This window comes from Danio rerio, chromosome 7, assembly GCF_049306965.1.
Source record: "Danio rerio strain Tuebingen ecotype United States chromosome 7, GRCz12tu, whole genome shotgun sequence".
Lineage (NCBI taxonomy): Eukaryota > Metazoa > Chordata > Actinopteri > Cypriniformes > Danionidae > Danio > Danio rerio.
The window spans coordinates 68,495,845-68,509,737 of NC_133182.1; the positions used below are offsets into that span (position 1 = coordinate 68,495,845).

General features: G+C 34.7%; 1 protein-coding gene and 1 long non-coding RNA gene across 3 annotated transcripts in view; one reads left to right on the forward strand and one right to left on the reverse strand.

Moving 5' to 3' along the window:
* The window catches only part of gramd2aa (GRAM domain containing 2Aa), an 88,216-nt gene that overhangs the window by 3,250 nt on the left and 71,073 nt on the right, over positions 1-13,893 (forward strand). For both annotated transcript variants that reach the window (XM_005166601.5, XM_009303477.3), the window contains exon 2: positions 13,561-13,662. In XM_005166601.5, coding sequence (XP_005166658.1) covers positions 13,561-13,662 — 102 coding nt within the window. The remainder of the gene's footprint in view (positions 1-13,560; positions 13,663-13,893) is intronic.
* Positions 10,618-13,893, reverse strand: part of LOC141375179 (uncharacterized) — a 34,640-nt gene continuing 31,364 nt past the window's right edge. The window contains exon 3 of the long non-coding RNA XR_012382795.1: positions 10,618-11,741. This is a non-coding gene — a long non-coding RNA (uncharacterized lncRNA). The remainder of the gene's footprint in view (positions 11,742-13,893) is intronic.

The following is a 13,893-nucleotide window of genomic DNA, read 5'->3' on the forward strand; positions in this document are numbered from 1 at the left end:
AAAACAACCCATATATATTTTAGCAAAAGCACTAGTACTTTATGATAAATACTGTATGTTTTTTTTATCAATACTATAGTAAAGTGCATTGTACTGTATATATTATTAGTATTTGCAACTCTCTCCTTATGAAAGCTACAGAGAATACTAGTATTAGCTGCAGTTTATACTGTAGTATATTTCAGTATTTGCTTCAGCAAACTGTCTATTGTAGTATAAAATAACCTATACTTGTAGAATATTGGATAATTTGTTCATATTATTATAGTTGTGTTGCCATAGCAACTATAAACAAATATAATAAAATTGTTGTTCAGTTGGAAAATATAGATTGGAATTAGTTTGATATGGCATTTCATTGGTTTTTTAATTGCATGATGATACATTTCCAGTGCATTGACATATTATATTACACAAATAGCCTAAATTTACATTGTATTTCCCAAGTCTAAAACTGTTGTAAAATAAAGGACATTGTACAATAAATGTTAATTGTATATGCAGAGTTACATAAACATCTCACTCGCAATTTACTTTGTGTGTTTAGATGGGTATTATTATAGACAATAATAATGTAATAATACTTAATTTCACAATTGTAGGCTATATTGCATTAAATTCTCCACCATTGCATAAGCTAAATCAAAATTCAAAAAAATGACATTATAATGATTTCAACACAACAAGAACCTTTACAAAAATGTACAATCATTTTACAACTAATACAAAACAATTGACATTTTTAAACAAAAGCTCTAGTACTTTATTGTAAATACTATAGTGATTTTGAGCCATTACTTTAGTAAAGTGTATTATACGGAATATATTATGGTATTTGCAACTCTGTTTATGAATGCTACTGAAAATACTAGTTTTAACTGCAGTTAACTTATACATACTGTCGTATAATTTAGAATTTGCTTCAGTAAATGGTAGTCTATTGTGGTATAATATACTCTATATTTGTAGAAATCTACAGTATTGGGTTATTTGGTAATACTGTTGTTGTTGTGTTGCCAGAGCAGCTATAAAATTGCCACAAAAGATTAATTGAAATGTTTTACTATAGTATGGTTTACAAACACACACTAAAATATTCTCTATAGTATTTTTCATGTGGGAAAATACTACAACTACTGCACGATATTGGAAAACACTGACATTTGACATGCAATATTTTATTTTGCTGCGATTTATATTGCCATATGAATACAGTTTTGGAAGATGACTTGAATGGCTCTAGTTGGAATAAAATGATTAAATTTGATTGTAATTATCTTGTAGAGGAGTGAATCAAAGAAATTGCAACAATAAATAAGGTAGAGCAAAAAAAAAGTAGTCAGATGTTCAGGTACAGTAATACTATATGATACGATATTTTCATAATACTTTGCCCACGATAAAGGTCAATGTCAGCGATATATCACAAGAAAACCATCCACAATATAGCATAATATTTGTAAATGAAGAGGGGAAATGCATTAAAAAGTTATAAGATGTATTTCTTTTATTAACAGCGCATATAGAATTGCAACATTGATATATGTTCGATCCACCATTATGAGAAGCACCACCTCATGCATATCGCTATTTTGTCCTGCCCCATTATTGAATAATCAAACTTAATGTAAAATGTAAACATTGTGCAGCCTTAACAACTACCATGTTTTTTTCTACCATATGGTAATTTTAATAACAATCAATGTGCAACTAAATTATTAAATAATCATTTGTTTAAGTTTTTACTGTGAGCATGTATATCAAGCTGTGCTGAACTGTTGTAACCACAAGTTTTGAATTTATTCACTTTGAATTTGTTTCCTATGCTTATTTCTTTAAATATCTACTTTGCTGTAAATATAGATCAAATTGTAAAACAAATATAATTAACAAATTAACACACACTCCGTATGAACTCAACAAAGCGTTCTAGAAGTTTATTAATGGAAAGGGCAGTGGAGCAGGTCCTCAGAGCTAAGACTGAGTTAAGACGGTTATGTAGGTCGCTTACAGGGAGAATCCATTGAGTCCACAAAAACTGACAACAATGTGCCACCATATCTGATGTACTTGAGATATGAGAGCTTCCGGAGTAAAATACACACGTTAGCATACTGTAAAAAAAGTACCTATTACATTAAAAAACTGTAATATACTTGACTATTTGCCATTGGATGACAATGTTTTTGTGCACTCAAAATAGTCCTATATAAGCTGAAATATAATGTTATTTTTTTAAATCACAATGTTGTTGATATATAATCAGTGGTGGAAAAAGTACTGAAAAATCATACTCAAGTAAAGTACTGCTTGCCTAAAAACGTAGTGCAAATAGAGTAAAAGTATCTGTTGTAAATATTACTTAAAGTATGAGTAAAAAGTAGACCTTTCAAAAGTACTCAAGAGTAGTGAGTAGTGAGTATTACATTGTGAAAAACTGGTGTGTTTACATGCGATTTGTGCAGGGATGTGTAAACTAAACATTCTGTAGTGCATTTAGTGATCTTCCTACTGTATATTCAATTATTACTTCCATCCTTCTTTTCTTTCTTCCTTGCTTCCATTGTTTGTTCGTTCTGTCCTACATTAATTCATTTATCTGTTTGTTTGGTCCAAGTGTCAACCTCCCGCTCTTCCTCGGGAGGCCAATACAGAAGTAACTGAAACTGCAATTCATCGATATTCCGCTAGTCCTGGCTCCATAATAGAGCAATTATCATTTGAGCCCACTGTTAGAGTGCCAACTTTACAGCAGAAAAAAAGGTGTTTACAGCCTGGTACAAAGAACGATTTTGGTTCATAAAGCTAATATCACCCTCCATGACAACTCTGAGGGGGGTGAATTTTTTTTTAGAACTCATCAGTTTCCTTTATATTAGGTTATATTAAGTTTGCATAATTAAGGGCGTGGCCACTTGATTGACAGCTAGGTCTCGCTGTCGCCGTCACTTCACCTCAGCTGACTCCGGCAGATTAGCCACTGATTTCGGCATATTTATAATATTTTTGTTTTGTTTTATGTGGCTTTACACACTCAGTTGCCTTTTTGGATTATTTCCTACAATTATCAGATGATATGGGATGCTGTGTGAACGTTAAAGTTATATACTTGTATACCATCTCTTTTAATGCATTTGTTTTATTTAAGATCATTTATCATGTATAATGTTCTTTAGAGCTGCAATGCACTGCAAAATCTGACAGATTGATTAGATGTGGACTGTAGAACAGTCATCTGAAGTGTTATTATACAGTGTTATGCTAGATTTCATCAATAGTCTTGCATTTACTAACACAAACTATATCTGAAGTGTTTGGAAGTAATTCTCGTTTTCCTCCTGTAGGAAAACATCATTAGAATAATACTTAGCGGCTCAATGTGTTACAGCAGTGTTTTTAAAAGACTAAACACTTTATTATTATAGAGTACAGCCAAGCACATGTGGTCACAATACAAACGAGTCGCAGGTGATACAGTATTAAGCGTTTTCCCAAAGTAAAGTGTGTCTAAGCCAGGTCCAAGCAAAATGCCAGCAGGTGTCTGTAGCTCCGCTCACTCTCCGCCTCTTTGCCCTTGTTTGGGATCCCGCCGTGAGTGCGATGACGCGCGAACAAAATGGCGACGGTTGGCCGCGCCTACTTGTGGCTTCGTTTGCGCTCTTCAAAAACCTATGGGTAACGTCACGGATACTACGTCCATATATTTTACAGTCTGTGGTTCGGTCCTTCTTTCATTCTTTTAATTCTTCCTTCATTCCTCCATTCATTCACTTATTCATTCATTAGTTTGTTCATATTTTTGTTCCCTTCTTCATTAGGTCCTTTGTTCAGTCATTCATTCATTGGTTCGTTCTTTCCTTCCTTCTCTTCTTACTTCCTTAGTTTGTTTAGTCCTTCCTTGAATGCTTTCATTCATTTGTTTGTTCATTCGCTCACTTGTTCGTTCACTCATTCATGCCTTCCTTCCCTCCTTAGTTTGTTCAGCCCTTCCTTGAATCCTTCCTTAATTGGTTCCTTCCTCCATTCCTCTCTTCATTAATTCGCTTATTCATTTATCCGTTCATTCATATTTTTGTTCCTTTGTTCGCTCCTTCCTTCCTTCCTTGATGTGTGCGTTTTCGGTTATATTTTCACTGCCAAGTGAGGTTCATACTTCCTTTGCGGCTCACAAACGATTGCTCTATGCCACAAACTGAACATTTACAAATTTATTACCTGTTAATAAAGGCCGCGAATACATCATTACATAAAGACATGAAGAAATTACATTTTTGAGTGAATTGTATTTTATAAAAACAGTATGTGACTCTTTCAACACCATTTAAAGGTGTCCACGTTACTGAGCAACATATATAAAACAATGTGAAGACTTGTGCCTTTATACTTCTTTCCTTGAAAATATGATTGGCAGAATCAAAGAAATGGTGGATTAAGATCGTCTAGGGGCTTGAATCGAGATCGCAATCTTTTTTCGATTAATCGTGCCTCGATTAATTATTTTTTTTAAATATATTTAGTAACGTGAACAAACAATGAACATTTATTACAGTATTTGTTACAGTAAGTAGTGTAACAGATCATGAATCTCACGTTTCAGATCACATAATGTTTTTTGAGTCACGGATCGAGCCATTTTTTGGATTAGCCAAAAAGGGGAGGAGACAAATGTAATTTGCTTTTAATTTATTACACAAACAGCACTGCAAGACGCTTTTGGTTTTAACAGAACTAACAGAACTTAGAACCTGTAATTGTATTAAAAACAAAATGAAGAAATAATCAGCCGAATAAAAATAAATTGTGAAAAATTCAGTACTGTGAAAAATTCACTATTACTGCTACTGTTGATGAAAAAATGTAGAAATCTAACATTTGTATAACCCATATTTATTTTAGTTTCATTTTTAATAAATGATTCAGTTATTTTTTCATAAATCTTCATGTTTGATTGCTAGATGGATAATTTTTGAAGAATTATTCAGTGGCATATTTTGATGACTAGTTGTCGCCACCTATTAATTAAATAATGTAATTGCTGCCTAAAACTTTCACAACTTTTTTAACGTTATCAAATATGACAGTGTATATCATATCTAAACTAATCTGTTATCACAGTACTTCTGTGTTATTTAACTGTTTGTAACTTCATAACTAATTCAAAGGACTAAAGACTCGATCACTTAGGGATAATGAACATATGCAAATCACCATCAGTTATAACTTATGTTGTGTGGTTGTAGAGATCCCGATCTTTTAATGATTAGTCATGCAGCTTACATTAAACACATGCAGGATGCAGGCTAAACAAGTAGTGACAGAAAACACCTTTAATAACCTAAGAAACCCACCACATTATGAATAACCTACGGATAACTTCTTCAGTCATCTTTATATTTTACAGGAAAGCCTACATGCTTACATGTGATTTGAATGATGCGAGAGACCTTTATTTAGGATTAATCTACCAGTAAAAAAATATATATTATTAATCTGTGGGCTATTTGTCTTCCGAACCATGGGTTGTGATCTGTTTGAATCACTGATTAACCATATTATATTATTATTCAGCTGATTATTTCTTCATTTTATTTTTAGTAAAATGACAGCTTCTAAGTTTTGTTTGTTAAAACCAAAAGTGCAGAACTGTCTACATTTGTCTCCCCCCTTTTTTTCCTTGATCTGAAAAATGGTCTGATCTTTGACTAAAAACCATTGTGTGATCCGAACAGTGAGATTCGTGATCTGTTACACCACTTATAAATACTGTAATTAATGTATTGTTCATTGTTTGTTTATTTACTATATATAGTATTTATTTACCTTGAGGAACATCAGTTAAAAGTTGTTCTTTATTCATGTAAACTAACTGCTATCGATCACAACTCTGGATTTTAATAATACATTAGTAAATGTTGAGCTTATGATTAAACGATGGACGAGATGTTTCATACTTAGTTAATACATTAACATAACATTATAACTAATAGTCCTTTATTACAACTAATGGTCCTAACGGTGTTACTTTTTTAAGAGTGTTTCAGCAAGTCAAAACGAAACAAAGAATTGTTATCTGTGTTTAATCTCTTATTTAATCATGTTGTGACTGCTGTTAGCATAAACCACCACGCAGGTGTTTTCCAACAGAATTAAGCCTATACCTGCATGTCCTCTCACGATACAGTCTGGTCACAATAAGTGCATAATGCGGTGTGAATGCCTTGCAAAGCCTCCATCAGAAAGCTCTCTCTTGTGTGTGTAAGCGCCTGGGGTGCTGGTCCAGCCTGCAGATGTACATGAGAAAGGGCCCATTAGCCTCCTGCAGTACAGCTGCCTCTCTGTTATTGCAGTAAAGCCCCTGAGGGCCCTTTACACAAATACAGCCAACCTCCTGTCACTGCACACGCCAAAACCATTAACACCAACACTTTATAGCAGCTCTTTTCTTTATGAGATTTTCTCAAATATTTCACTTTCTGCAGCTATGTTTGTATGGGCTGTTACACTTGACTGATGTACAGTACAACATTCATGACATATTATAAAAAAGCAGTGTTGTTAACCCAACATTGGGTTATTTTTTTTTCAATTGAAGTCTGTGATATTTACAGTGTTTATTTTGCTAGCACACATTGTTATTCTTTAGGTGAACTATTCATGTGTGCAAGTTAAAGGTCCCATGAAATTAAAATAAATTTTTTTTAGATCTTAGTTTCAGGCTGTTAGTTTAAAGGATGTCTATTAGCTGGTCTGCTCCAAAACAGTGACAACATTTGCATTTAGAAACTGATATAAACATCCAAAGCTTGGAGTTTGTCACTTTCGCCTAAATCAATCAATTTTTACATTACCTCGTACTTCAGTTTCATATCAAATCTTGACCAATCAAATGCTCTCTAGTATCTGCCATGCCCCACCCCCTTTTATGATGCTTCTCATTTGTTTTTCATTTGATGTGCTTGAGCTCAACCACTCTCACTTGCAGAGCTGTAACAAAATCAAAAGGCTCTCTGCTGTTTTTCAAAAGAAAAGGAACTACTTTTGCTCAATCCCAATTCTATTTTTTTACCCCTACCCCTTCCCCTTAGCCCTTGAAACAGAGTGTGACGGGGAAGGGCTTCAAAATTTACCCCTAAGACTTGGGACAGCACTACAGCACCTGCACACGTCATCATATGTCATTGCGATCTCTTCAAATGAGATTAGACGATCGTGACTGCTGTAGTTATTCCAGTTGTGCTATTTTTTGTTATTTATATTCAGGAAATCACTGAAAGCATATTTGATCATGATGATATAATGTGGCAATAAGATCGTGTGCATTTACACAGTAGACATATTCATCTATGTAAACACATAAAAACAACACTTACATTATAGCAGACATTGTAAAAAGCTCAATCCCAGCCACTAGACTTTTCTGACAGGGTATTTAAGTGTCATCGAGTGTCAGAATGTTGTGGGACTGCTGTACAGGAGTTATGATTATGGATTATAAACAGAAAAATTTATTGTTTTTTATTTTAGCGTTTTTTAAAATTTTTTCTTAAGTATGACAGTAAAACAGATACGCAGTTATGAATATATTAAAACATGTGCTTGTTTGTCGTAAAAATTTGGAATGACAAAGAAATACTAATTTTTGGATCTCCTGACGTCCAACGTAACTGCTGCTGTTGTGGCTGGTGTATTCTGGGAAATTTTCTTACCCCTTGGTTTCAAGTGTGGTTCTGAAAAATCTCTGTTCTAAGGGGTATCTACCCCTTCCCCTTAGCCCTACGCCTTCCAGCTAAAGAGAATTGGGACACCTCTACCCCTTCACGTGAACATGCAAAATGAGGGGTAAGGGGAAGGGATAAGGGGTAGAATTAGTATTGGGCATTTATGTCCCGCTCTCTTTTTCATTTTTCAGTTGAGATTATTTCAAACATTGAATAAAAAATGCACTTCATGGTACCTTTAACAACTAGAATTACCATAGCATTAAACTGTTAGCACTTCTCTTTCTGTGTTGTGTCCTTTGGAAGTCCAAATATTGAAACAGAACACACTTTGTGAAAATAGCAGCATTTGGACGGCATTTTAGCTTTCTTTGCTATAACATTGCGGCACCTCTGACCACGCCCCGTTGCTGCGCGGGGTGTATGCGCATTGGGAATGATTGTAACCTGAAGTGTTTGTTTTCTCACTAGCCCGGATGTATTTTTTTGTAGTCCCCAAATTTCATTCGCTGTAGGCTTTGCTGAGCTAACTCTGTAAAAGCGAATGTCTCCCTTTGCATTGAACTTTGAGTGTATTACATTCAGAGATGCTGTTTATGTCGACACAGCTACATTACACATCTTCAACTAAAGTTTAAAATATGATATCATAGTGGACCACCCCTTTAAGCTTAGAATGGCATCATATTTTATGAAGTCTTTCCCGTAAAAATATAATAATTTGGTAATACAGCCTCTAAATCTATACAAGATAATAAGTTGCTCACAAAGAAACGCACCTCACTTTCATTTTCACCTTCACAAGTAGGAGAGCAAGTTTTTTCATAGAGCTGAAAATGTTATTTTGAAAGACATGTCTGAAGTGCTATGGTAATTAAAGATAGACAAACTCATACTGTAGTTCAGGGGTCTCAAACTTGTTCCGGGAGTGCCGGTGTCCTGTAGATTTTAGCTCCAACTCTAATTAAACGCACTTGAACCAGCTAATCTAGGTCTTCCTAGGTATACTTGAAACACAAAAGTGTGTTGCGGCAAGTTGGAGCTAAACACTGCAGGGACACCGGCCCTCCAGGACCAGGATGGTGACCTCTGCTGTGGTTCAACACAAAAATTTAGCTAAATAAATTTTTAAGTAGTTCTATAGGCAAGTCTTGCATTACAGTTCCATATTGCCTAAATCTAATTAAAATAAAACAAGGCTTTGCATGAGATGTGCAAGAAACTAGTACATGCATGAACTCTCTACAAAAGACTCATTACAGAAACCTAAAAAATGTCTTGAAATAAAACATCTGAGCAATGTTGTTAGGTGCGGAAGCATAACTTTAGCATAAGCACAATAATTCCGAGCAATTGAATTATTAGGAAATAGTGCATCATAACCTCTGGTGTGCATTAATTTCTAGCAATTTAACAGTTCGTCATCAATAATTTCTCACTTGAATGAATTAAATTCAAGTTTATTATATATACATATATAATTTCAAAACAGCTGGATTCTACTTTATAATTTTCATCATCATATGACGGAATAATTTTCATATTTCGGTGAACTATCTTTTGATTTTTCATAGTGTTGACATTTCACCTGGCTGGGCAATATATGAATGAGTATTATCAGCATTACAGTAAAAATATGTAATGTGTAAAAAAAAAAAGTATCTGTTTTGTTTTATATATCATATATCATGGCTTAAGAGCAAACATATACAGTTAAAGTCAAAATGATTCGCCCTCCTGTAAATTTATGTTTCTTTTCAAATATTTCTCAATTCATGTTTAACAGAGCAAGGATTTTTTTAAACTGTATTTTTCTGGAGAAAGTCTTACTTGTTTTATTTTGGCTAAAATAAAAACAATCGCATTTTTATAGCCATATTAAGGTTAATATTATTAGCCCCTTTAACCATTTTTCTACAGCAGTGGTTACCAAAGTGGGGGTCGTAGGACAATGAGGGGGGGGGGGTCACTTAGTGATTTTCAAAAAACATTTTTTAAACTATTAGAATTTGCATATTTTATCCATAACCTACCAAAGAAAAATAGTAGTTAATAGTTACCTTAAAAAACAACATGCAAATAAAAAGCCATCGGCCTTTCGATTTTTTGTGAGCCCTAGGGTGATTATGTTATATTAAAGATAGAGCACATTGATTTTATGGCACCAGGTTAAACTTTCTGACACCTTTATGGCACTTACGTACATTAAAACAAAATACAGGCCACAACTGAAGATGGAGGATGGTCTCTGAGTGGAGTTTTTCAAAATTAAATGATGAATAGGCTTGGGCCTATGTTGTGTGAGGTGTGTAAGGTTTATATAGTTATGACCACCTCACAGGATATTGGGGGGTGTGAGTCACCGGCATTGTAAGTTTGGGAACCCCTGGTCTACAGAATAAACTATTGTTTTACAATGACCTGCCGAATTACCCTAACTTGACTAATTAACCTAGTTAAGCCTTTAAATTGCACTTTAAGCTGCACACTAGTATCTAGAACAATATCTAGTAAAATATTACGTACTGTCATCATGGCAACGATAAAAGAAATCAGTTATTAGAAATTACCTAATAAAACTATTATGCTTAGAAATGTGTTGACAAAAACTTCTCTCCTTTAAACAGAAATTGGGGAAAATATATACAAGAAGGCTAATAATTCAGCTGGGCTAATAATTTTAACTTCAACTATCACCTTTGTTCTGTGGAAATATTGTCATCAATGTTGTTGCCAGGTAGCAAATAAATACACATTGTGTCTTTAAGAGAGGCTTGTGTTGCTGTAGGTCAAAGTTGATTTGACTAAATGGATTAGCAGTTATCCTGTGATGCTGAAGCCTGGTAAATGCGCTCTAATGATGAGGGAAAGAAGGTGGGCACTGGTTATTGTTATTGTTAATTTATTGTCCATTCGAGGCTGAAAATCGGTATTAGTCTCGCTTTACATACAACAAAACATTCTCATATCACAATGCATATACTTAAAAATATTGACCTCACCTAAGAACATTACAATCCTACTTTATTCAAAAGATTAAGTGTGTATGGCACAAAGATTTGTTTGAAGGTTGCTTTAATTGCCTTCACTGACCTGTAACGGCGTACAGATGGCACAAACATAAAGGCCTGGTTTTGAGAGTGCCTTACATCATCACATATGAACCATCACATATGTTAACCTTCAACATTCAAGGCTGGTTTGTCATTATTGGTGGCATATACTGTAATAGATAAAGAACAGTTTATACAATGAAACTGGAGCTCAAGGACGATCTCTCACCACAATCACTAAACAGGTGTCATTGATGTGTACATGAAGACAATCGAGTGTTGACATGATTCTCTACATTTACACATCAGTGACACCTCTTTAGAGATTTGCCCTGCAGTGGAAACAGCATGAAAAGAAAGGCTTTCCCTAATAGTTAGTCAGAAATACAGTACATCTAAGGACGTTTATCACCAGTTTAAAAAAAAAAACTTGATGAGCTACTTGATGATACTATTAACACAAGACACACACAATTGTAATAAATGAAGCTTTATTAACACATGAATAGGCAAGGGTAACTAACAGCTACTAAATGGACCATGCAGTTGAGATGACTTACTCTGAGTTATCTTGAGGAAAGATAAACTTGAGTCTAATTAAGTTTGCATGTTCTCCCTGCATTCGCGTGGGTTTCCTCTGGGTGCTTCGGTTTCCCCCACAGTCCAAAGACATGCAGTACAGGTGCTTTGGGTAGGCTAAATTGTTCGTATTGCACGAGTGTGAATGAGTGTGAATTTGTAGATGTTTCCCAGAGATGGGTTGCGGCCGGAAGGGCATCCGCTGCGTAAATACTTGCTGGATAAGTTGGCGGTTCATTCCGCTGTGGCAACCCCAGATTAATAAAGGGAATAAGCCGAAAAGAAATTGAAATACCAAATTCATGTAACACCATGAAGATCCATTCTGGAACATGTGGAGAACTGGATCCTTAAAGTTGAGGGTTATAAAGTCTTGAGAAATCTGGACAATCTGGAACACACAGATGTAGATTTCAAAAAAGTTACTGAAGGTGAAGTTGCAGGTCGATCTTACAAGGAACACTGATTTACATGTCGTCAGGAAATTGGATTTGTACAAATTCTTATGATTTTATTTGTATAAAATGTGCCATTTTTATAAGGAACCGCACTCCATAAACAATTCATAGGAATTTGTAACTAAATAAAAAATAAAATAAATTTACAAAATGTTGGGAGATTGCATTGGAAGTTCTTGAAGATAGTAGGAATTTTGTTGCTTCCCAAACCCATGTCTTGCAGACTTTCAGGGGTGCTCAACTCTCTGTACAACCTTAACAACACAACAGTGACAGTCTGTATCAGAAGGAACACTCTTTTTGTAAGGAGGGATTTGCAGAAATTGGGGCTTTCAGATCCTGCATTGCGATTGGATAACACCAACAGTAATGCTTTTAACTGTAGATTCTACAGGACATTGTTAACAGTGTAGGCTAGTAATGTTTACAACATTAAGAAATGAAGTATTCAAAAACATACTAAAAGCCAAAACAATTTTTCTCCTGACAATAATAGAAAATGCAAACAATCTGGAACCAACTGAAAAAAATGTATCCGCTTGTTAAGTGTGACATGTCGCGAAGCGGCTTGCGGGTATTCAACTGAATGGGGAAATTCATGAAATGGTAATAATAAACGTTTACAAAGCGATTTAATGCTTTCGAAAATCACGATCGCAGTAAATATGTCCATGCTAATATCCGATGGCCAGAAAGTGATTAATTTTTTTTATAAATTGTTAAATTTTTGGTATTTGTTATGCAGCAAGCCCAGAGATTATTGTATACACTATGATTTTATATAAAATTAACTTTAATGTGTGATAGGAATAAAACGTGATCATAAACGAATGATTTCTCCACTCAAATGAATGGCGGCTTGGACCCGGAAACAGTATTACTTACGTCACAAACACGTCACCACTTAACAAGCGGATAGGACTGAACGAACACACACACACACACACAAAAAAAACTTTTATATTATATAATATAATATACATTTTTATTATCATATACAGTACTCTTATATTATAAGGTGATATTTTAAGATGATTTGCAGATGTGTCAGTAATTTCTTTATTGATTGTGAATCAATTGTAACCCGTTGTTTTCTATCTAAAATTTTTAAATTTACTAAAAAAATAGCTCAGAGCCAAGTTTCAGCATAGACAATGTCACCAAATTTGAGGTCTTACATAAAGTAAGGTCCTTCTTATTAAATAGGTGTGCATAAAGGTTATTAAAAGCTTTATTAAAGATGAACTATCTGTGATCCAACTCAAGTTTAAAACACAGAGGGTTTCCATACCTTGCACTCAGGCCTCCTCTGGTTTCTGTCCTGTATGCATTAGCACAAAGCCCGCAGGAGATCTGCTAGTTAGGCGATTTGGAGCACATCAGCAGCGTGTATGCTCGATACAGAAGTGTGCTTTAAGTCTCAGGAGTGCATTAAGCTGCAGATCAAATGCTGTGACCTTCAAAAACAGGAAACGGTCCGTCTGCACACAGAGATGACTCAAACCTAATGAACCTCCCCAATTAAATATAACAAGCGCAAAAATAGGTCAGGACAACATGCAGCGATAATGGTGACCGTAATTCAGTCTTCTCAGCAGCAGCGGTGCTCCATTTATCACACCTTTTAAATTGAACTCCATAAATAGCGTGTGTTTTATTTATTTTTTGCTGAGGTTAAAGGCTGAATGTTGATGTTTGCTCAATATGAGTGTGTGTGACACGTTTTAATGTGTGTGTTTGTTTACATTGCAGGCCTAAGAGCATGAGTGATCATCAGGATCAGGCTGAAGATGTCGGGCTCCTGACGCCTCATGATCAGTCGGAGCCCTCGAAGGACGATGACATGCATTTCAGGCAAGTTCTTAAGTGACTGTAAAAGTACAAGCTTCATCGTTATATAATCAGTAGATAAACTGTTTTAGTAGTTTATGCAAGAAAAAAATACAACGGACAGTTCACTCAAAAATGAAATTGGTAACTTAATAATATACCTACACACTAGGAATCATTTAATAAGCATTAGCAAATAGTTAATTCATTATTTGTTAAGCATTAATAGATGTTAGTAAGCAGTTTACAACCACA